This window comes from Indicator indicator, chromosome 4 (assembly GCF_027791375.1).
Source record: "Indicator indicator isolate 239-I01 chromosome 4, UM_Iind_1.1, whole genome shotgun sequence".
Classification (NCBI taxonomy): Eukaryota; Metazoa; Chordata; class Aves; order Piciformes; family Indicatoridae; genus Indicator; species Indicator indicator.
In genome coordinates, this window is record NC_072013.1 from 29,120,320 (window position 1) to 29,145,375 (window position 25,056).

The 25,056-nt window shown below is 42.1% G+C and overlaps 1 protein-coding gene across 2 annotated transcripts in view; it reads right to left on the reverse strand.

Annotated features, from left to right (window-relative positions):
- Positions 1-2,772: 2,772 nt before the first annotated feature.
- Positions 2,773-25,056, reverse strand: part of MNAT1 (MNAT1 component of CDK activating kinase) — a 127,709-nt gene continuing 105,425 nt past the window's right edge. For both annotated transcript variants that reach the window (XM_054400306.1, XM_054400305.1), the window contains one exon: positions 2,773-3,185. In XM_054400306.1, coding sequence (XP_054256281.1) covers positions 3,065-3,185 — 121 coding nt within the window. In that variant the 3' untranslated portion in view covers positions 2,773-3,064. The remainder of the gene's footprint in view (positions 3,186-25,056) is intronic.

Below are 25,056 nucleotides of genomic sequence, written 5' to 3' on the forward strand. Positions count from 1 at the left end.
TGTGGCCTCTGGACCTGATCCAACAGCTCCACGTCTCTCCTATGCTGAGGACTCCAAAGCTGGAGAAAGAATCCAAGGAGAACCACAGCACTCATCACAGGACTAGACTACAACACAAGTGTACGACTGGTCTCTCAGACATGCTGCATGGCTGAGTTGTGCAGCACCCTAGCACAGACATTCTCTTAGGCAACAGACCCCTGGCAGGGAGCAGTACTCTGCCTTGTGTTGGATGTTACCTGTTGGCAGCTATTCTGGGCACAAACAGGATTTTGGAGAGGGCAATGGAAATTTTGGCACTTCCCTCCAATTCCCTTAATACAGGAAGTACCAAGTCTGGAACAGAGTTTGTTTCTCTTTATTACAACACAGAACAAATACAGTCATTAAGCATACTCCTCAGAGCAGTATTCAGCAGCTGCTAATGGATGACCCATAAAACATGGCCCAGGTTTTACTCCAGAAATGCTCCCTGTCCTGAGCGGTTCCTAGCTTCCCATAGTTTATAAGCACTCAGGGCAAAGACTAGTCTCACCACAGGAGACCCAAATCTGCTGGACTTCTCTGTCTTTCACTACAAGGAGAGGGGCAGGAGTACATAAAAGCCTCAGATCACACAGAATCACAGAACCGCTTGGGCTCCTTTACCTTCCCCTGTCCTATGGCATCTCCCCTAGGAATTGCTTGAAAAGGCCAAAGTTGGCCCTGCTGAAGTCCAGGGTTTTGATCCTGTTTGGTATTCCGTTCCTACTGCTAGCCACTGCCTGCTGCTAGCCACCTATGAATGCAGCAGTAACTACTGTTAGTTAAAAACACAATGATGCTAATGCACCTTCAGACAAGCTGCCCAACCAGCACACTGAACTCCACCACCTCATGGTTGCAGCAGCCAAGGCTGCTCTCAGCCTTCACTGCTTCAACCAGACCCTCCTTGTTAGTGAATATGAGATCCAGCAGCACTCCTCTCCTAGTTGGCTCATCTACCATTTGCATCAAGAAGTTATCATCAATGATCTGAAGGAACCTTCTGGACTGTGAATGGCTGGCTGAGGAGGCCTTCTAGTAAATATCTGTGTGGTTAAAATCACCTATGAGAACCAGGACCTGTAATTGTGAGGCTGCTATCAGCTGCCTGTTGAAGGCCTCATCAACTTCCTCACCCTGATCAGGTGGCCTGTACTAGACATCCACAACAGTATCAACCCATGCTAGCCTGCCCCTTAACTCACACCCACAAACTCTCAACTCATTCCTCATCTGCCCCTGGACAGAACTCAGTACATTCTAGTTGCTCTCTCACATAAAGGGCAACTCCACCTCCTCACCTTATTAACCTGTCTTTCCTAAAAAGGACATAGCCATCCATGGCTACATTTGAGTCACATAAGCTGTCCCACCATGTCTCTGTAGTTGCCACCAGATCATAACCTCTTGACCACACACAGATTTCTAACTCCTGTTTATTCCCTATGCTGCATACAGGTGTTTCAGGGAGCAAGCTGAGCACACTGAGTCCACCCTAGCGGGGGGCCACAGGTCTTCTGCTCTTCATTAATACCAGAACACTGGCCCCCTGGTGCAAATGCAGCTACAGCCCCGTCCTCCCTTGAATCAAGTTTAAAGCTCTATGAATGAGCTCTGCTAATTCTTCTAGGCTGCCTTCTAGCAGGGCCTCAATCTATTTCTCAGAGGCACCTGGGAAGGCAAAGCAGGCAAGGACGCTCACCTTCTGCCACAGCCATGAACTTGGCCTCCACTCACCCATTTCTTCACCAGCCTATCTCCTTCTCCCTTATAGTCCTCAGCCTTTCAACCTCTTCTTTCAACTCAGCCACCATGCTGAGCAGATCATTCCCTTGCTTACAGCGAGAACAGGTGCTGTCTCTGCAGACCATCATTGCAAGTGAAAGGCTCTGGCACTCCCTGTAGCCAGGGCCCTGGACACCTATCTGTTTACATGGGACTGCTCTCTGGGTCGCCACATTTCTTTTGCTAACAGCTTTTGCCCAGGTTGCAGCTATTGCTGTTCCCACCTGTGTGCAAACTGTGACAGCATTCCCAGATGAGTCACCCTGCCCCCTCCTGCTGTGATCCCTGGGCTCCTGAGGCATTTAAAGAGCTGACAGAGGCTGTAGCTGAGCCCACGCCCCGCCCTCCTCTCTCAGGAGAACAGCTGGCTTGGGGGGGGGGGTTGCTCCTTTTGTGCACATCTCTGCCGAACTGCTGTGGAGATGGTTCAGTTCTGGAGGCTGATCTCCGTGATAAAAAGGCAAGAGTCATCCCAAAAGCCAAGCAATGGGAAGTTCCTGCCAAGAGAAGCTTCTGAACATGAGATAGAAAACTTGCAAATGGAGCTAACCAGAAAAAAAAAAAAAAAGTCAAACAATTTAATGACCCAGCCTTCTATCAAGGCTTCTTAGATTCCTCCTAGAGGAACTAATCAGAAAGACTCTTAGCTAAAATTCTGTTTTCCAGACAAAGGAAAGAACCAAGTGACATCAGGAAGGATCCTGCATAAGAATTGTGTCCGTGTAGTTCCAGGGCCATCTCATCCAGCTGGCAGGAGGAAAAACCCACTTGTCTGAACTGGGGAAACTAGTTTCATGGGAAAAAAATGCAGGCTTGAATATTGACACTAAATGCTATAATCAAAATGGCATTTAAATGCTTGTGCAAATAAAACCCTGCAATAAGAGTAAAACCACAAACTTTAATAAAAAAGTCTGGCTTTATTTGAAAAAAAATTACAAGTGTATTTCTTTAAACCTCAAACATACACAGCTGAGTTATTCACATCTTCCATTAGATGTGGCTTATTGCTTCAGCCTCCCTCAGCAAAGCACCACATGACTAACGAGTTTCCCCCTCCACAAAAATGTATCTACCATTTTACAAAGTTCTCGTGCAGATGCGTTTTTCCCCCTTCAACACTTAAACACAGCTGGTTTTACACAGAAAAGTGACTGTAGCTTAGCCATTGTGCAGATGGCAGCAATTCCACCCAGTCTTCTCTGGCTTCATTTGCTGCTTGTTCCACTTGGTGTCCCTTGACCACAGGCTGATGCTAACTGGGATGCCAAAAAAGACCACTGAAAGCATCCTGTAAGGCTCGGTGACAAGCAAGAGAAGAAGTATAGCCCCCAGCAAGATCCTGTGGAGAGGCGGCTCGAACGTGGTTGAGGTACCTGAAACAGAGACAAGCATTTCAGAGCAGAACACCTGTGTAGTTCACAGCACAAGGAGGTCAAGACTGCTTTCTGGGAGAAAGCAAAGAGACCCCAGCTGCCTGCTGCTAGCCACCTATGAACACAGCAGTAACTACTGTTAGTTAAAAACACAATGATGCTAATGCACCTTCAGACAAGCTGCCCAACCAGCACACTGAGAAACCTTGGCTCTTTCCAATAGGCTGCACAGGGTTAAGGGCACCCAGTGTTCCATTTTCTATGCTCGCTCTGGGGCCGGGTTGCATTTTCCCCACTTTGGTAGTTCCTTCTAGGATGATGACAACAATGACAACACAAGTTTTCCTCCTGTGCTCTCACAGGAGTCGAAGGGTTTTCAGTTCTGTCCAGTTATTGCTGGGTGCTCCCAAGAGCCCAATGTACCAGCTGCTCTGATGACAACTGGGCTGAACTTTCTGCTCTCAGACCTAAGTGTATTTGGAGTAAGTCCACCAACACCAGGGAATTACATCTGTAGGAGGCTGTCATCAACATTTTGGTTGAAGAAGCCTCTAAACCTCACCATTAATTAAGCATCACTACCCATTTGCAGAGCCATCTGATTTTACACCAAACTAGCCAAACCGATGAGCTAACATTGAAACACAGAATCATGGAATGGTAGGGGCTGGAAGGGACCTTCAGAGATCTCGTTCAACCCCTCTGTTAAAGCAGAGTTAAAGCAGGCTGCCCAGAACTGTGTCCAGGCAGGTTTTCAGTATCTCCAGAGAAGGAGACTCCACAACCTCTCTGGGCAGCCTATTCCAGTGCTCCATTAACCTCAAAATAAAATTTTTCCTTATGTTCAGATGGAAAATGTGCTACCTATGCTGGCACTGCCACCAGCTCTTGGCTCCACTCAGCTCCTTCTGAGGGTTCAAACCCAGTCTTGCATGCCAAGAACTCCCACTAGAGGTGGCTGCTCAGGGGGGGCTGAATGGTTTCATTCACTACAGTAACTCTGTAGTTCTTCCATCCCATATAAGACAGATACACAATCAGTTTCGCACCAAACCCCCATTGAATAGAAAGACAGACACATTGTGCATGATCCGCATAATGACCACCAGATAAAATACCCTAAATGAGAATCCACAGTGGCCATGTAAGCCGCCGAGCTCCAGCTATCTGTTTTGATTCATCACTTGGTACATGTTGCTCCTGGGAAGGTTGAGTCATTCCACCTCTGGCTTGGCAATTCAAGCATAAACTTGCAAAACGCACACAGCCTTTTATAATGTTATGCTGAGAAACCTAAACCAGCTGCACGTTTGGCAGGAAAATACAGGACCTCCAGTAAAATATCCCAAACAGTTGCATCTTTTAATTTATGACTGTATGCTGTTTCCATAAAGAGTATATAAAACAGGTCAGATTTTATAGGTAAGACATATTAAACAGTCATATGCATTGATGCTATAAATGTGTAGAAAGAGGTGACTTAGAAATGATTAATTACAGTTTTAAACCCTGCTTCTTGCACCTAATAACCTAACGCAATGCACAGACACAAGCAACATAGACATCGGAGTGATTGCTGGTAAGATGCTGAAGATGAAAGGTTGAATTTGTCTCTGGTGGCTGAGTTGAGGTGAGCTCTGTTGCTCTGTACCATCTTGTGATGTAGTCTGGTCCCCTCTGGGCACCAGTTCCCATCAGCACAGGCATGGACAACAGGGCACAAATGCTCCTAACAGAGTTTAGTCCAAAGGGACTCTACAAACAGAGCAGCCACGCTACTCTCATCTCTTAAAGGGAGACCTCTTAAGGTCTCAGAGAGCTCCTCTTTTGTGGGAAAATCCATTTAATTTTTGTGTTTGTTGTAGGTTTGGGGGTTTTGGGGGGGTGGGGGGGTGTTAGTGTTGTTTTGTTGGGTTTTTTTAACATTCTTGTTACTTGTCCCTTAATGTTTTAGGAGGAAAATCTCATCCTTCCCACAGGCCTTTTACAACCACTGTGGGAAACAGGAGCTCCTTTCCCCAGCCAGGAATGATGAAGGGATACTGACAACAGCAAATAACTTCCTTCAAAAGAATGGTGTGAAACTACCTCCACCCTCCAAACTAGCCTTATAAAAACCAATTCCCATCTCAGATTTCTCTTCTATCGTCTCTATCTCATTGCACAAACTTCATTTTCCACTCATGCATGGAACAGTCCAGAGAAAGCAGGATTACATTTTTATTAACAAAGGTTGATTGTGTGTTTTTCATTACTTATCTTTTGTTTCTTATATATCACTAAAGGAGAGAGGCAGATTCTGTTGTTTCCCTTTCTTTAGGTCATCTGAAATTGGGGCACTAGTTTCATAAAAGGGCTGATTTACATCTATCCCAGCATTTACAGTTAATTGGTATGTGATCTCTGAAACCACACAAAATCACTGCCAAAAATGCTCAGGTCAACTTCTACTACAGCAACCTGCATTAATTCTCCTTACCCCATGAAAGAAGCATGACACACTGCTGGCTGTCAAGTCAGGTATGTATTTTCTTGTTAAGTATCTAAACTTACTGCTCTTGACCCATTTAATTACTGTGGCACACCAGGCAATTGCAAAGAATCTGCCATGCTGAAGCCACACAATGAGAAGCGAAGGTTTCAGACTTTTCCACACTGATCCCCATCTACGCTGCCTGAATCTGACCATGCCCTTCACAGGAGAATCCCTCTGAACTGGATTGCTGGGGTTTCTGGCAGAGGTCAGCACATCTTTTCATGTACACCTCCACAACAGCAGCAGGAAGAAGTGCTTGCCAAGTTCTATTTCCAAAAGTCAAGCTCCGTTAGGTCTTGGGACCTGGAGGTAATTGCTTTCACTAGTTAGCAAATTCCAGCACACTAGGTCTGTTTTTCATAGGTTTATTTTAAGTACCTGTAAATCTTATAAGCAGAAACCAGGAAAAAGAGGTTTGCTTTTTCTGGTGCAGAGGTTTTTTTAATGTAACTTGTTTTACTGAAGGCAGACTAAACTCTGAAGTAAAAAAATTATTTTTGAGCAGGGCTAAAGAGCTGTGTGTTCTCTGCCCACAGTTTCACACTTCCCATCCCCTTATGCTTTGCTTCAGGCTTTGCCCAAACAAGTCCCTTTTCCTTAGCTGCAGCCAGTGGATGTTGATCTTCCCATTAATCTTTCACGTCAGCTAAAACACATCATATTTTGTTCCTCATGAGCCTCTGAGGGGCTCATTCCTGACCTTCAGTTTCTCATCACCATGGCAGGGGGAGTGGGGTGAGCATCCTGTTTTCAGGGAAAGAGGTGTAATTCACACTTGGTGCAGAGGCTCAGAATCTAGCACAGCCATTCCTGGGGACAGGTTTCCTTTTTGTTTTCTCTTTTTCAAAGGCCATGCCTCCACCACTTCATGAGGGATGACTGGGACCACTGCAGAAGCAGATGTGGTGTCAGGTATGAAACCCTGTGCCTTTCTACCCACTGCCCAGTGTCCTGGTAAGCTGAATGTTTGCGTCTGTAACTCATAACATGGTGCCATCACGCCAGCTTCAGAACGGAAGTGCTGGCTGAGGCTTGAAGATCAGATTGCAACATGAGATGCTTCCTGTTCCTGTTGCTGCTTTTGGGTTCCAGGCTTTTGGGTGCTGGCTCTCCTCTACCGAGATGGCAGTGGGACAGGGAGGGATGAGGGATGAGCCAGGATAAGCTCCTGGCTTAGGTTTCTAGCTCCCTTGCTTCTGCTTGCTGCTGCGCTTTTTCTGCAAATAGGCTAAAGTAACTGTGCATTGGCGTTATTATTATCATCTGATTTGCTCAGTAAACTCTTGTCTCAATTCTTTATCTCAACCTGGAGATTTTTGTGTGTTACTTTTCCTTCACTTCTGTGTTGGGGGGGGGAGAGAAGTGGGTTAACTTGTCTACTGTGCCTTAAGCTGTTACACCCAGGCTACACCCAGGCAGTCTCAGCACCGCTTAACATTGCAGTTTCTGTAATCCAGAAGACTCAAGGCCAGCTCATCAGAAGTTAAAACCTGAGACCACTAGGAAATTGTCCTGTGGAGTAGTGAGGGGATGTCTTATTTCAGAGAAATTCAGGAAAGACTTCAGGGGGAAAAAAAAAAAAAATGAAAAGAGCACAATAAAACCACTCTAAAAGAAAGAAAGAAAAAAAAGAAACAAACAAAACCACAAAACAAACAAAAAACCCCCACCAAAACATCCAACCAACAAAACCAAAACAACCCCCCAAACATCCAACCAACAAAACAAACAAAAAAAAACCAAAACATCCAACCAACAAAACCAAAAAAGCCCTGCAGTACTTCCCTCCACCCACTCAGCTGAGAGCTATCAGTTCTTGGGATTGCTTCACACAATCTTCCACTGTCTACCCAAGATAAAAATGCTCCCACCAGTGTTTCTGCAGATGCATCACTTACCATATATGTGGAGCACTATTTGGCATACAGATTCTACTTTTCCTGATCTATTAGGTGTTTTATGGGGGTGAAGAAAAGAAATATCATTCACACATTGTTTGACAGGGAAAAGAAAGAAAGGGGGGGAAAAAAGAAAAGATAGTGTAATTCCATCCCACAAAACAGATTTACTGCTCATCTGCTTATCTGCAGTATCCAAGACAGAAAGTAATGGGGCAGACATTACAGCTGGGAAATTTTCCAGATTCATCATTTAAATAGTAAATAGTGGTTGGACAAAAGCAAGCTAAATACTCCAGTCAGTGTGTAAAGCATTAGTAAGGCAGTAGCATACGCTGCATTCCTGAACCTTTCTGGAGACAATATTTTCATTAGATTTACCAAGTCTCCAAGATGAGCTGTCGATACATTGTTCAGAGTATTCTTGCAGAGACTGGGTCTTATCAGAGAGACATAGAAGAATCTGGATTTTCTCTGGCTTGTTTTTCCTTAAGGAATGTGTGGTTTGGGTTACTCTATAGCCCCAGAGCAGGTAAAAAGATCTCCTCCAAGCAACTGGGGTTTTGTTTGAACCAGTTCTACCACACAGTCACTCCATGGAGCCAAAGCAGCATTTGCTTATAAAACGAGCTGAGTTCATTGCTGTTATTCATTAAATAGCCCTGGGAAATTCATTTTGGACTAGGTCTTCACTATGTGTTATTCACATTCACAGTGTGGCTCTCACCCTCTCAGAGACTGTGAATGTCTAAGTTAGGACAGAAACACAATACACAGAAAGCTGGTAATCAAAGAAGATGTCCAGAATAGCAATTCATCCCTTTGGGGACTAGCTACAAGCCTGATTCCAGGTCTTCAAAAGTGAAAAGCCAATTTTTTATGTATTTTATGTACTTTTTGGGCACTGTCATCACTTTTAGATCTTACCAAACAACTCAGCTATCATTTGTGTCAGAAGGTCCTGCTGAACACCAGCCAGCACAGCCTGCTCCAACATAGAGTACAACTTCAGCAGAACCAGGAATTCAGCAAAGGCTCCTCCTGGGCCCAACTCAATCCCTCCTTCAGGCCTTGCACCATGCCTATGATCATGCTTCCAGCCATGATGGCAGTAAGGCTCCTACATCAGCAGCTCTTCTCATCCATCCTCCAGGACAGCAAGGGCTAAGAGGGAGTAATCTATTCAATAGCTGAACAGCATAAGTTGTTTCCTGGAAATGAATAGGTCCATGGCTGCCTCAAGGAATCAAGATATCATTTGGTCAATAAATTCAATTTTAAGTATTTAATTTGAATATGACCAGGAAATCAATAAAATGCACAACAAATTACCAAGGTGTGGGGTTTGCTGCAAGCACCAGCAAAAGCTAAGGGGAGGTTGGCAGTCGATGTGGTGGTGGTTTGGGGTTTTTGTAAAGTCTCTGTGTATACAATTGCAGCAATCAGCGTGAACATCAGGAAACTGCTAAGCACGATGAAGTCTCAATATGACAGATCCCAAGGCACACAGAAAAAATAATGTATTTTTAACCTGATTATGGCATCTGTTAAACCTTGCAGCAGGACAAGATCAAATCCAGCCCACAGTGCAGGAGTACAATGAAAAGTCAATCAAAACACCACAATACAGTGTTGGCTACAGAAGAATTCTGTTGAAGACGACAGGAGAGCCTACTGTAAACCCCACCTGCAGGCACCATTTCCACCAGTTCAGATTCAGCTTAGTAAGCCAGTCTATTTTGTTAGTAATAATACTGTTTAGCTATGCTAGTTTTCTGAGGGCTTAGTGAGCAGAAGTGCTCACCAAGGTGTCAGGTGAGCACCAAAGACACAAAGGCAGGAATACTACAGACACTGCCTTTTCTTTGGCAGAAACTTGCTCAGCCTATTTCATATATCTAATCCCCAAAAGAATGCCACAGAACTGTCACTTATTTGCCATTATTCAGAGCTGTGCCCAGAGTTCCTCTCATTCAAACCAGCATATGATCAGGTGTAGAAGGTCAAAGCATGCTTGTAAAGCCATCACCTATGCCTCCAATGCAGAAGACGCAGCAGCTGGTCTCACTTTGGAGCTGAAGGTGCCAGAACGGACTGCTGAATGCATGATTAGTATTGCCAGCAAACCCTCTGGTTCCAACTGATTCTGCCTTTGACATTTGACATTTTGACATTTCCTGGGACTCGCTTGAACTTCTTGGAAATAAACATACCCGTACTTGGATGATGTTTGAGTATTTTCAGAGGGAAACTTCAACCAACGTTCCAACAGAGACAAGATAAAGTCTTCGTCTTGCAATAAATTCTTCAAGATCAGATGTCTACTGTCTCTAATAAGTCTACGTTTAGTATAAACAAGATTTAAGAAAAAGCTTCTTAACTGGGAGCTTGTTTGAGTTAAGGACAAGAGGTAACAGCCACAAACTTGAATATAGGAAATTTCATATAAACATGAGGAGGAGTTTCTTTACATTGAGGATGACAGAGCGCTGCAACAGGCTGCCCAGAGAGGGGGTGGAGTCTCCATCTCTGGAGTATTTCAAAACCCATCTGGATGCCAACCGTGGCAACCTGTTCTAGATAAATGTGCTCTGGCAGGGTGGTTGGACTAGATAATTTACAGAGATCCCTTCTAACCCCTAACATACTGTGATTGTGATGGCTCCTACCTAGACTTTTATTGCAGTTTTAGGCCTTCTAAGTGAAGAACTCCACTCTACTAGAAGTAAATTTTCTCTGTAGAAAAGCCAAGAAAACCTCAAGCCATCAAAGCAATGAAAGAAATCTAAGACCTCTAGTGATTCTTTTTAGCCTCTTCTATCTGCTTTTTCTAAAGAGCCATTTGTCTCAAGTGCTGTCAGAGTGTCTCTGGGCAGGAGTGCACGCTGATGTGTGTGGTGAAACAAAGTTCTTTAAAACAAAACAGGTCTGCCACAGCATACCTCAGCTAAGATGGAACAGCACTGCAACTGCACACTGAAGGAGGAAAACAAAAAAAGCCTAGGGAAGTAGTATTAGCCACGAAACAGTTGTCTCTGATAAAGCCACTTTTGGAGTCAGAAGTAGAAATCAGTGACAAGTTATTTCTCCCACTTTCCACCCCACCTTTCCTCTTCTCCCTTTTATCAGAGGACAAACATTTCAGATCCTGTCAGGCCCAAAGCCACATGTGCCCTGCTGCTACAGTATCACAGCAGCACCTCCATGCTCAGTGCTCTTGCTCTGAAGAGGCCACTTCACTCCTTACCCCTCAACTACTGCGCTGCCCAATAAAAGAACCTCTGGAGTGTTTAACATAAAAACTAAGGCACTTTTATTTGATGTTTCATATAAACCATTTCCTCTTTTGATGATGAAGCACATACATGAGATATCTCTCATTACTTGCATCTGAAATGTTATCAGAGTTTACTTGTGACATTGTTGAGTACAGTTGTGAACCTTGCAGTAGAAAAAATCTTTAAACTCAAAAGACACAAAAGACAAAGAAGCCATCCTTGGTGGGGGGAAGAGAACAGAATCAAAATTTCCCATGCTACTTTCCCTGAAAACTTCCTCTTTTTGTATTGAAATCCAGACTGTGGAGACCAAACATTTCCAGTGAAAAGCTAATATATTGACAGATGGAATCATAGAATCATAGAATGTTTTGGGTTGGAAGGGACCTTTAAAGGACATCTAGTCCAATCCCCCTGCAGTCAGCCAGACATCTTCAACTAGATCAGGTTGCTAAGAGCCCTGTCCAGCCTAACCTTGAATATTTCCAGGAATGGGGCATCTACCACCTCTCTGGGCAACCTGGGCCAGTGTTTCCCCACCCTCACTGTAAAAATTTCTTCCTTATATATACTCTGAATTTTTCCTCTTTAAGTTCAAAACCATCATCCCCTTTTCCTGTCACAACAGGTCCTTCTAAAAAGATTGTCCCCATCTTTCTCATAGGCCCCCTTCAGGTACTTGGCTGCTGTAAGGTCTCCCTGGAGCCTTCTCTTCTGCATGCTGAACAACCCCAACTCTCTCAGGCTGTCCTCCCAGCAGATGTGCTCTATCCCTGAGATAATTTTTGCAGCCCTTCTCTGGAGCTGCTCAAACAGGTCCATGTCTGTCTTATGTTGAGGACTCCAGAGCTGGATACAGTACTGAGGGAGAGCCTCACCACAGCAGAGGGGCAGAATCATCTCCCTCAACCTGCTGGCCATGCTGCTTTGATGCAGCCCAGGATATGGTTGGTCTTCTGGGCTGTGAGCACACACTGCCAGTTCATGTCCAGTTTTTCATCCACTGGTAATCCCAAATTGTTCTTTATAGGGCTGCTCTTCACCCCTGCATCTTCAGTCTGTACTAGAGCCTGTCCAACACAGCAAGCAGGACCTTGCACATGGCCTCGTTGAACCTCCTGAGTTTCACATGGGCCCATTTTCAGAGTGAGATTGTCCAGGTTCCCCTGAATATCATCCCTCTGCTCAGGTGTGTCTGCCTCATTGTCTGCCTCATTGTCTGCCAATGTGCAGAAGGTGCACTTAATCCTACTAAGTCATTGATGAAGATACTAGACAGTACTGGAGGAGGACAATTTTCTTGTGACAGATATCTCAAAATGTATCTTCAGTTGTCCTAAGTGAATGTGTAAAACAACCCCAATTCTTCTACTGGTAGAAAAAGTTTAAAGGACAAAAAGTTTTAGAGAGCACCTGGATCTCCAGCATTTTACTAGCACTGCAATTCTACTGCTGCTCTAGTTTTAAAATAGATGTGAGCTCAGAATCAGGTACCCACAGTGCCCACAGTAACTTAACACATAGATAAATGTTTGCTTTTGGAGTAACTGAGAAGCCAATGCTATTGCCTGAAGGAAAGAAGAAAAAGCACAGAGAAACAAAAATCAAAGAGCAAGAAAAGAATGCCTTCTGCCCCAAAGACACTCCCTGATATAATTTTAAAAGAAGTGGATGTTTTAAAATGTAAAGAGAGGAAATGACTGATGAAAAAGGTTTTATAGAACGAAAGAAGCTTTGTATTACAGCACTGGGATACCACTTGCAGGCTGTGCATACACGTTCTGCCATTATTTAGACAACTCCAGTCCCACTCCAGGGTTCTACCCAAGAAGACACCATCCTTGATACAATTACTTCATGCAAAGAAAGACTATAGACTGAAAGACTGTCTACTTACAGCTCTGTAGACTATAGATGTAAACACCACAGACTTAAAGCACTCTGAAACAGGACACAAACCCCTTAAATGTTTGCAAGCGGACCTACACACATCTTCAAAGAAACTGCAAATCCAATTATACCTGTAGCCAGTATGTTAAAAATGTTAATGAGTTAAATAAACCTCTTTTTCTTTCACTGAGGAATTATGTGAACTAGAGAGTGACATTCAACAAGAATTCAGGTGTGTAATCCAGTGCATGCCTGACAAACACATCTTGGTCCTCATGCGAGCTCAGAATTCACAATGGGTGTCTGCATATTTAAGTTGATCACAATCAAATGTCACATTTAATTAGGTTCTCCAAACATCTGAGTAGCAACATCACTTCACATGAGGTGTAACAGTTCCAGTCTTAGAAAAGGTGAATGCCAGTGCAATGGAGCAGCCACTCCTGTCTCTGCTGCAGCTCCAGTGATCTGACCTGATGCACGTGATTTTGAATGCACTTTCAAAAGTAAAGCAATGACATAGGTCATACTGTTTTATTGGTTGTTTTTGTGGGGTTTTGTTTGTTTGTTTGTTTTGTTAGAAAACAAAAAAAATCCATAGCTGCTGGAGTACACCATAATCCCCAACAGTCACAATTCAGAGAAAGGAACCATATTCTCAGCTTGTCTAGGTTGATAGGTTTATAGACTTCCATGCTGTTACAGGGCAGATGCAAGACAAGGATTATCTAAAAGTTCTTCTCATTTGAGTAAGTGACTGCACATTTTAAAATAAAAATGGGAAATGGAAAGCAGAACCTGAAAACATTAATGCATTGCAAGAAAAGGAAAACTTGAAGACTACACAATTTCTTTTCATTCACAAGTTTCAACTCCATAGAAGATATTTTATACGAGTTCTGTGCTACCTTTGCTTTCTTCAGTTGTTGGGGGGACTCCCTCATTTCCCACTTTCCTCCCAGTAATATACTTAATAATTTTAATGGCTCTATGCATGTCAGTCAATAGCCATAACTGATTATGCTGTGCAAAGAGTTTGTTGCTTGCTGCTCCCCACACACCTCAGCACCACACGTTCCTGTCAGCCTTCCACACGCATTGTGACTGCTACCATTTGGATGAATTGCTCCTCTTCCTTCAAATTGAAAGAATTGCTGCTTAAACTCTTTCCCAAATAGCTGCTTGAAGTCCTTGTCCCTGCATACTTAGCTGGTAATGAAAGGTTAATGTTTATTTCTAGAAACCTTACTCATAGGAAGCCTTCCCTCAGCACAAGTGACTTCCGTAACCCGCACCGCAGCGTGCAGAGGAGTTGGGAGTGCGCTTGGATGAGTGGGGGCACCTGGTCCCCCATTTATCATCTTCCTGAGGTCACCCGCCAGCTGCCTGTCCTCTCAACACCCAGTCTTGCCACCGCGGCGAAGGCATTCTCCCTCGCTCAGGTTTCCAGGTCTGAACTTCCAGATACAGTAAATCAATCAGCCATCAGAGAATCTGCTCAAACAACTGCAAGTAAGCAGTTTAACACCCTTGAACAGCCTCGCTGCGTAACAAGGACACTGCAGTCCTAGCTGGAATCCAGCAAAACACTTGCTCTGCATGACTAGTATAGATTACACTTCAGAGGACTGCAGAACTGCAGCTACATTTAGTCTATGACTAAATCAGGCTCCACTTGTCCTTGACCCTGAGAAGAATGTCATTGAGCACCAGGCCTTTTCTCAGCTCCAATCTTGTATGCTTTTTCTTTTCAATGGCTAAAAAGACCATTAAGCCATCATTTCTCTAATTGCAAAGTAGCTCTTTATCTCTTTAACATGTTGTGAAAATGTTTTGACATGCCTTGATCTTTAAATTCTTCATCTTTCCCCCTGCCCTCCAACTCCACTCTTCCTCCCACATGCCACATTTAGGACAAAGGTCACCAGAATAACATGGATATGTTTAAACTATTATTATTACTGTGAGGAAGTTAAGCATTGTTTTGTAACTTACTACCTGTTTTCATAGGCTTATCTTTTTCTGTTTTCTTTTCTTTTTCTTTTATTTATTTTTTTTAAGCATAGGGCAAGTTCAGCATTAAAAACATCACTCTTTTTCCTCACAGCTAGGGGAATGGTTCCCCAGGTTCAACTCCAGGAATATAGCACCTTTTCTCCAGACAGAAAGAGAAAATGCAACTTTTATTCTGAAAATACAGTTCTTTTGGACACACAAATTCTTCTTTTAGGATAAAAACTCTATACTGTTCCTGACTCTCTTTTTCTCCGACTTCCACACACCCCACTGTGTACCATAAATCCCCCAGCACACAGCAAGCAATCCATATTGATGAACTGGGGCTTTGAGCAAGCTACATGAAAGAGATTCCTCCTGGACCAGCTTCCATGTAAATTATGCAGCTGTGAAGCAAATGGAGCCCTTTCTGAACAGAGCACTCAGTCAGAAACACCTACAGAAAGAGGATGGAGATCCACAGAGACTGTTTTCCCCCTTTTTCCGTACATTTTGCTGGATGCACAGTTCTGTGGGGAACAGACCACAAGGATGGGCCTGGCTGTACCATAACTGCAAAGTACAGAAAAGCCTGCCATAAGCACAGAATGGATACTTTTGGCCCTGGAGCTCTGGCAAGGACCTTGACTTTGGGCCAGAGATCGGAAAATGGACCAACCAGCACACTTTTAGAGTACTTTTTTTCCACACTGAAGGATTGCATTTTAGTCTCAGCAGGGCAGGACAGAGCCCCTGGGTGAACTAAGGTGTCAGACACACTCACAGCCAGGCTGCAGCCTTACTGAGGTCTACAGCCTCCTTCACCTCTACGCCCTCACCCAGTTTGCCGCCTCCATCTATCTGCTCTGTTGCACAGCTCTGAATTGCCACTGCAGGGCACTGATCTCCCTGAGAATGATGAGGTTGGACATCACCTCCTCTGCCCCAACAGCATAAAGAACTGAGAGCAGGAAAATAACACCACAAATGCACTTATCACAGCCACAAGCTCTACTCCCAAGTCACTTCTGATAGAAATCGCATCATCTGAACAACAAAAAAGCTGTATATAACCACAGCTTTCAATATCTTGCCTGCCCAGGTCAGCCAGTTTGTTCTGTTCTCAATGTGGCACAGCACCCTCTACTCTCACAAAGTCACAACAAATTCCTGTCCTATGGCAATTCCAGTTTAATATGACTCAGAAACAAAATAGTACAGGATGCACAAGAATTTCTAGAGGGTTTTTAACCTCTGATACTGAGCAGATAAGTAAGCTGCCAAACCTAATAATTATCTCAAATGAATAACTGTGAGCACAGAACTCTGAGCTCGTAGTTATTCATTTGAGATAATAAGAAGCTGAAGTTATTTTCTTTAGGCAGTATTTGAAAAGCATAGTTGTGGAAAGCAATAAGATTGCAGTTTGAATGACACTATTTAAAGAAGATGAGACTGTTGGGGTCAAAAGAAGGTGAAAAAAACAGCCTGACTGGTATCACAGCTGAATAATGCTCTAACACATTAAACCCTCCACTTCTTCAGGTTCTGGTTGATACTGATCAGGTCAGGATTTCAGTCTGATGTTGAGGATCAAGTTTACAGCTCTCAACCATGCTGGCATTTGCTCCTCAGGAAGGCCTAGAAGAGGTGGAAGGGAGAGAAAAGAGGAGGACAAGACCTAAGAGTGAGGGTTTCTTCTCAAAACCACAGCTGGTCTAAGAATTAGAAGCATCTACCCAAGTCATATGCAGCCTTTCGGCTGAGCTGTCAACTACCAGCCTGCAAAGGAGTCATTTAGCCCCTCTATGCACTGCCGAGAACAGACAGCTCACAGAGGTGGAGGCAAGGACAAGAAAGAGTTGCTCTCTTCTCTTGAGAATACTGTTATAGGGGACTGAATTGGAAAAATCTTCACTCCTTCAGTCCTATGAAGTTTTCTCCTATCTGTCAAACATGTGGGCATGACACTTTGGGACATGGTTTAATGGCCATGGTGGTGTTGGGTGGACGGTTGGACTCGATCTTAGAAGCCTTTTCCAACCAAAACAATTCTATGGTTTTCTGATATGGTAGGAGCTATTAGTATTTGGTTTAAATACAGAGTATCATTTAAAGCCTATTTTTCTTTTTTTAACAGTTTGACATTTCTATTGTGAAATCTGTGTGTAATTCTCTGGATTTTATTGTCCTTTTCTATTGTGCCCTGGTGGAATATCTAGAGGGAAAAAACCCCAGTAATGATAGAAGATTTTCAGTTTACTTTTCTAAAAACACAATTAAATGTCCAAGTGTAGTAATTCCTTATTTTATATCATTTCTGTTGAGGTAATTTTTATTCTCTGCTGCTTTTAGTCTAATACAATTTCCTGAAGCAGCAGGAGCACAGGTATCAAGGCAGAAGTGTGCTGAGTTAGGGAGAATCCCTTAGTTTCACCTGGGGAAGAAAACTGCTTACAGAGTTGTCATAGAGGAGTGGACATTCACCATTACTGAAGTTCTCCATGGATTATTTGTATAACAACTTGACCCATTTCACAAGCTGCATCCTCAATAAATGCAACCAAAGAAGTTGTGCATACTGATTGATTCTGAAGCCTGCTGGGGCAGAATCTGCATTTTTAAATGTTCACAGAGAGTGCCTAGCATTGAGGGGGATTATTAACAAATAATGACATTTAATAAATTATCTTGTGATACCCTGCTGAGAAGAGAACTCACATTAACGCTAGGTGGCAGAAGGCTCTGTCACATTGAGGACACCTGCAAACAGATACACTTCCTAGATCCAGACTGCAGCTTGACTGCTGATTTTAAAAAAGTCAATTGCAAAAGAGCTGAAAGAAAAAAAAAAATGCCATAAAATATGATTTTCCATCCACTCTTTCAGTTCTAATTCTGGCTCCAATATCTTTAATACTGTTTAAAAGATCCTTGGCTATCTCTGAACCAAAACATACCTTCTAAATTTGAACCTTACATCACCTCTTACTCAAGTCAGGTGAAACTCTGTATGTGATAGGTGATTCTACTAACCCTTTATTTAAATACAAGAGAAATTCACAGTTTAAATAAACAAATGGCCACCAGGGCCAGTATGCAATAAAAACATACACTCCTAGTTACCTTGGAGATACTTAAGCTTGGAGTGCTGTAGCAAGCACACTTCTGCAGCTGAAAGAAAACAAACACCTTAAAAGCAAACTCATTCAAAACTGCTCAAGACTCACTGTGGAATGGCAGGTGCTTCTTCATGGAGATGCATTTTTCAGGAGATACTATTGTAATTACATGCAAAATTCCATGGTGTAAACTGTTTTCTTCTAGGTTTACATATTTTACCCTTTTAAAAGTGTCTATGCCTAATTTTCCTTTATTCTGGCCACTCTCTCTTTAACTACTCTAAGTTTCTCTCTAATCTAGTCTAAATCCTACATACAAAAAAACCCAAACATTTTTATTTCCAGTGAAAAAGACAAATGAAAAAATATCAGCAACTGTAACTCAAAGACTGTATATGGAAGAGCATTTGTTGTGATAACAACCTAGACAGAAAAGAAAGGAAACAGCAATGACAGATGTAAGGAGGAAGCCATAAACTCAGAGAGGAAAAGCAGAAGACAAGCAGTGTCTGGACAATCAGCCCCCAAAATGGTATGGCTGGGAGAACAACAGACTATTTCCTTAGGCAAATAGGTTAGCTGACAGCAAAGATTTCATCTAGATCACTGTGGCTTCACTGCTTTTACACTTGCCAGCCAGTATCGTCCCAGATTTACAGCGTTTGAGGGTTGCGTTCTACAAGTGTAGCCAAAGAGCTCAGTAGCCTTCTGGTGGGTTATTTTGCACCTCTAGACATGGAGGCTCTTTGTGTTTAAATATAGTGTATTTTATCATTCACAGTTGTCAGCAGTGGAAATTGTCATCTAAGCAGTAAAAGATGCTGTTGAAGAAACAGAAGGGCTGGTTAGAAAGTAAAAATTATTTTGGCAATGACAATTCATGTCACTGCCCATTTTGAGGGCAAGGGATCAAGCCACTCATTGCAAATTGCTGCCTGAGAGGCAGAAAAATCAATAGTAGGTAGGAAAGTCTATTTGCCACAGCTACAGCCCCTGCCAGCAGATTATTAATGCAGCTGTCTGCATTTTTTAATGTTTCCTAAGAAGCAACTATGTTAACTGAAAAGGTGCAATGTGTCACCAGCCTTTTTCTTCTCTCCTCTTCATTTTCTCTCTATATTAAAACTTTGGCTACCAAAGAAAGCAATCATGTTTCACCTCATCTTTTCCCAGCTTTTCCGAAGTTCAGTTCCTGGTCTATGGCAATATATACAGTCTAAGTACTACCCTTGACAAGCTGTTTGACAAACCTAACTTGCACATCTATTTTACTCCCAGAGCTTTGGAGTTGATAGGGCTTAGATGGGAAATGGAGGCCAATTAAAATAAACACAGAGAGTATCAATGAATTCTTCAGGAACATAAAAGACAAGCAAAATGAAACACTACTGGCTTTTGCCCATGATCAGAATTCAGCCCATCTCTCAGGCTGAACGCTCTGGCTGAGGTCCAGAGAGATACTTAAGCACATGTCTTATTTTAAGCATGTGAGCAGTCTCATTGATTTTTCACCCGTGCCAGTAAGAATATTCAATGCGCTTAAAGTTAAGCACATTGTTAAGTGCCTTCCTGGATCCTGGCCAGGCTATTTAGCCCTTGGAAGAGTTAGTCTACAGAATATTCACCATTTTTTTAACTTCTCAAGACTTTCTTTCAGATAAAGCTTTATGACGTTTGGCAATATTTCATTCATTGAGTATCATACGAGCATTGACTGGTTTACAGCAGCCTTCAGGGTACAAGTATTCTTCCCATTCCCACATCTTCTGAAGTAGTAACTGGAAGAATTATCAAGACACATAAGCAAATAAACAGATAACAAAAATTAGTTTTGCAAGGGAAGCCAGGAGTCTTACTGATCTGGAAAGTAAAGCTAGTGCCATAGTGAAAAGCTGACAGACATGTTCATTTTCAGTGAAAACGAGTAATTTGCCAAGATCCTTTTCCCATGCCAAGTCCTTTACAGCAGCTTTAAAAAACAAGCTAATTATTAACTGAAATGAAGTATCACAATAAGTACGCATTCAATTTGAATATGAGCACATGAAAGCCTGACCATACCAGTGAGACCAGCAGGACAATACAACAATACACTCCTATTTACCAAGCTGATGTCACTTTTCATTTTAGTACTTGTTTCTTCCTGGAATGTTTAAATTCAGTATCAAATGCATGTGACAGGGCAATATATGAACAGAAAACAAATTTAAATCTAGAGCATCTCTTTGAAACCTCAGTTGACACACAGCTGTATTACTCACCATGCTTTATACCAATACAATTCCACTGATTTCATCTTACACTCAATGGCAACTCAATCCTCAGCATCTAAGACCCCACTTTAGAAACTGGTGGACTACACAGATAACCTCTGAGACCTCTGCAAAAAGTAACTAAGAAGATAAAGACAGCCGGCTGACGAACAGACACTTTCTGGTGGATTTTAGTTTAGAAATCCTTAATTTGAAAGAAATAATCTCTCTTTTTTATATACCTGAAGTTATTTTACATATCTTCATGTTGAAATTGATGACATTTTCCCACCGTCTTGTGCAGAGTCAGAGCGACAAACACAAACGCCATAAGCATTTGGGCTGGAAGGCGCATCTAGAGACCACTCAGTCCAGCCCCCTGCTTAAAGCAGGGTCACAGCTCAAGCAGGTTGCTCAGGGCCATATTCAGTCTAGTTTTTATTATCTCCAAGGAGGAAGAGTTGTCAAACTTTCTGGACAACCTGTTGCAATGTTTGACCTCCCTCACAGTAAACATACAGTTGCAGCTCCCTTGGTCTCACTTCATTTCTCAAGTCCATACTCACTCCAATGTGTTCATGTCTCTTGCACTGGGAAGTCTAGGACTGGACCCAGCACTCCAGATGTATTTCTTAGCAGTGTTGAGCAGAAGGATCACCTCCTTTGACCTGCTGGTAATGCTCTGCCTAATGCAGCCCAGGAGGCTGTTGGCTTTCTTTCCCACAAGGACACATTGCTGCCCCATGGTGAACTTGGTGTGTTCCAAGTCCTCCTGTGCAAAGCTGCTTTCCAGCTGCTAGGTCCTCAGTCTATATTGGTGCACAAGGTTATTCCTCCCCAGGTGCAGGACTTTGCAGTTCTCTTTGCTGAACTTCACAAGATTGCTGTCAGACCATTTCTCCAGCTATCGAGGTCCATTTGAAGGGCAGCACAACCATCTGGTACATAAGCTGCTCCTCTGAACCTTGTATCACCTGCAAACTTGCTGGGGTGCACACTTTCTCACCAGCCAGGCAGCAACAAAGAGGCACATAACAGGTAGGTTGAAGTCACTAAATTGTGTTGGTTTAACTAGATCCCTTTTTTAAATTCAGATGATTAAATTAGCACATATTTTAGTATGTGCCAGACTCAAGTCTGTTTCTGAACAGTATCTGCTAACTTAGTTCATTCTTAAAACCGAATTTCCTTTAAGAAAAGTCCAAAAATCATTTTTTACTTCAGAGGAAAAGACAGACTGTTCTTTTTTTTAAATCATCTTAGTATGTAACTAACCCAAATGGTGGTCTCTATTAAATCACTTCTGTGGACAAAACTACACCATCACTTGAAGGAACAAGAGCAACAAGCAAGCTGTATTCCAGAACTGGGATTATAGCCAGATGGAAAAACATGGAATGTTTATGGCATAATTATAAAGTCACAGTATTTGCTGCCAGAATTGCAAAAGCTATTCTTAAAATTATATCCTAAGTAGAAAGTTGTTTACCTAAACTGAAAAAGCATTCCAAGAAACATGAACAAACAAACTTACCATGGTTCCAAATCTAAATTATTCACACTAAGAGTTTCTTTTAATAAAAGTACAGTTAGTGGCTGAATAAAGTTTCTAAAAAAAAAAAAAATTAAAGATAATGAATGCCTGATGCTCAAAAAGCTGTCACATGAAATCTCATTATCAACTCATGTAAACTAACCTCAAATTTAACCAAATGCAACTGTGATAAATATTGAGTCAATCTGAAAATATCTGGGGTTTAAAGCAACAAAACCAGATGCAAGGATGAGTAAAACATTGGACTCCACAAGCAGAATAGAGTTCTTTGCCACTGAAAGGTCTGGAACAATTATACTGTCAGGGAGAAGCCCTAAAAATGAAAAGTTTTGACAGTATTGCCACATTTAGCAAGAGAGTAAAGTGCAGGAGAAATAGGAGGGAGTTAATTCGCAACTGTTGCATGTTACTTTTTTTTTTCTTTTTACAGATGGCATTCTCCACTTTCAGGCAGTTTTGGGCATGGACTGTTCCTCCACACAGCTCTAAATCACTACACAGCGTCTAGTATGATGGACTTGCATTATACATTCCTAAGCACTTCTGTAAAGCAAAAAAAGGCAATAAATAGTAAGAAACCCTGCCTCATAAAATACAAACACTGCCAGATTTACTGACATACTCTTGAAAAAGTCTGAAGAGTTACTGAACTCTACTATATAGAGTTGTGCTACTACAAAACAAAACAAAACAAAACAAAACAAAACACCAACAACCCAAACCAAAGAACCCCAACAAAACCAAAAACCAAACCAAACCAAACAAACAGAAAAAACCCACCACCAAAAAAAGCCATTAGAAACACATTCTACCTTCACTGTGGGAAAAAAACCAAAGACAGGGCTGTGATTTCTTTTGGTCTTTTTTACTCCACATAAAGCTGATCACTTTGCAGCCTTAATTAACAGCAACCGTCCTCAGCCCTGATAACGTAAAGGGTTTAGTTGTTGAGAAAGAAACCCATGGACAGTGGACAGAAACCTATCATTTGCCAGCCAGGCAGGTCTTCCTAGCCTGCAAAATATAACTCCCACAACAGTTTTATCTTTGTTTTGCTGTCACATGTCACTCACTAGAGAGAGGGAATGTGACAAGCTTGCCCAGTCTCACTACAGATGAACTCTAATGTAGGGACATGGACCTTTTAATGGCAGTACAGATACCTGCTGGGCACTTGTGTATACAAATGTGTGCAAACACAAACACGTGTGTGCATGCACTGCCCACCACTGTGCTCTGTCATGTATCACAATCTCAGAAGGTGGTGATGGAGAATGAAAAGTTGGCTACATCAATTCTTTTTTATTACTTACATTTAGCATTTAGTAACAATTACAGTTATCATGGGTAGAAGTGGAAAACCCCATGAACTAAAAAGGAAGGGAAAAAAACCCCAAGCAAAACAAACCAAATCTGACACCAAAACTGAGCTGAGGGAGGAAAAGGAATCAGAGGGAAAAAAATGGGAGTTTTATTCTGAAAAAAAATAACCCCTACCACTACAGTCTTGCTGGCTCCTTCTCCAGTGACAGGAAATTCTGTAAAAGAATCATGTGGTGCTGGAACATAAAACTGCAGAGCTTCATATATGAGACAAGTGAGAGTCCTGACCAGAGATTAACGGATGAAGTACAAAGCCCGGTCCTCTCCTCTGCCTTCCAAACACTAAAAATTTAGAATGTGACAGAAACCTGTTGATTTTGACAGGGTTTAAATTATACCAACATGAAGCTAAAGAAGCAGAAAACAGATAAAACTGGCAGAAAAATAAAATGTCCAGGACTTCCTTACTTTATTGAGTCTCCTGAAAGTTTTTATCTTTGCAGAAACAGGCAGAAAATCCTAGAAGGCCACAGAAAGGAAATGGATTTACGAGGTTTGAGAATCCAAAAATGAAGATGCAATTGAGATACTTGATTTTTTTGTTTGTATCCCTGAAAGCTTAAATAATAAAAACAGTAAAAATAAAGCACAGAAAGCACCTACTATAAAAGTCCTGCATAATTGTTGTCCTTTAGGTATGTTTCCCTCCCCATCTCTGAAAAGTTGTCTGGCATTTTATATAATTGGGAGGAAGAATTTTCTCCCCCGGCGAAGTCAATTAACTTCACTGTATTGTATCATCTGTCAGAAGCAAATCTGCTGTGTTCTGCGTGTCTGACACAAGCTTCTACACCTACTTGACAGATCAAAGTCATTTAAAAGATATTACTCAGGCTTTAAAGGGAAGTTTCATGGCTACATCAAGTCAAAAAGCTGTGAGACAAAAAGTGAGTGATTATTCTATTAGTATGTGATGCACTCCCCTACAATATTAAAATACAGTGTGTCTTTGTATTGAAGTTTATGTTCTTTCAGGCAATTTGCTATTTCATTATGAAGCTCTGTTAGTCTTCAATCATCATAAACATCTGTAGAAAATTAAAGAAGGTAATTTTCCTGCTTTGTGCCCTTGCACTGCATAATTTCTCATATGATCAAGTTAAAAAAAATTACTATAACAAGAAATTTAAGAAACTGTGCAGGTCACTGTTTTAACATACAGCCATAACCAGGTATAAGCATGTTTGTGCACTGAATGTTATAACCAAGCTTCTTTACTTTTTAAAGGGCTACATAAAATCTTAGTGCTTTATGCAACACCATACAAGTGACATCATCAGGTTACATGTCATGCCACTCTTCAGCATCATTAAACTGAGTGCCAAATCTCATCACATTTTATGGTCACCATAACTGAAGTCCAAACTTATTTTCCATTAATCTCAACTCAGTGTTTGCTGTGCATCAATGTATAAATCTAATTAAGGCGTTATAGGACAGATTAATGCACACAACGTGCTTAATGCAGTTCTTCAGTTAAAACACAAATGAATATGCAGCAGCATGGTGGGTAACGAAGGTGTTGAAATGTATTTCCTCATCATTGACCGCTGAAAGCAACTGGACCAATATTCCAGCTCTTGCAGATGGCAGCCACAAACTGGGAACACTCACTGGATGCATAATTGGGAAACACAAGGGTCTCTGTGGACATGTACTTCTCAGTTTAAGCATATTGCAGAAGAAATCCAGCCACTTCTACTTGGGCATGGACCTATTCTGAAGTTAAAAGTTGTGTTTTATTCACCAAAGGCACTATGACATTCTGGTAAGAGGGTCAAATCGAATTTCTTTACTAACAAAGCAAACTAACAATTTCTGTTGAGTTGGTCAAGTGCAGTGCATCATGTCTGCCAGGCTGCTGATGTGATTGAAGAAAAGAGAGCAAAGGATCATATTGATCTCCCATCAGCAGGGCAAGCACTCTAGTAAGTCAGCTTGAAGTAGCTACATAGAAGAACT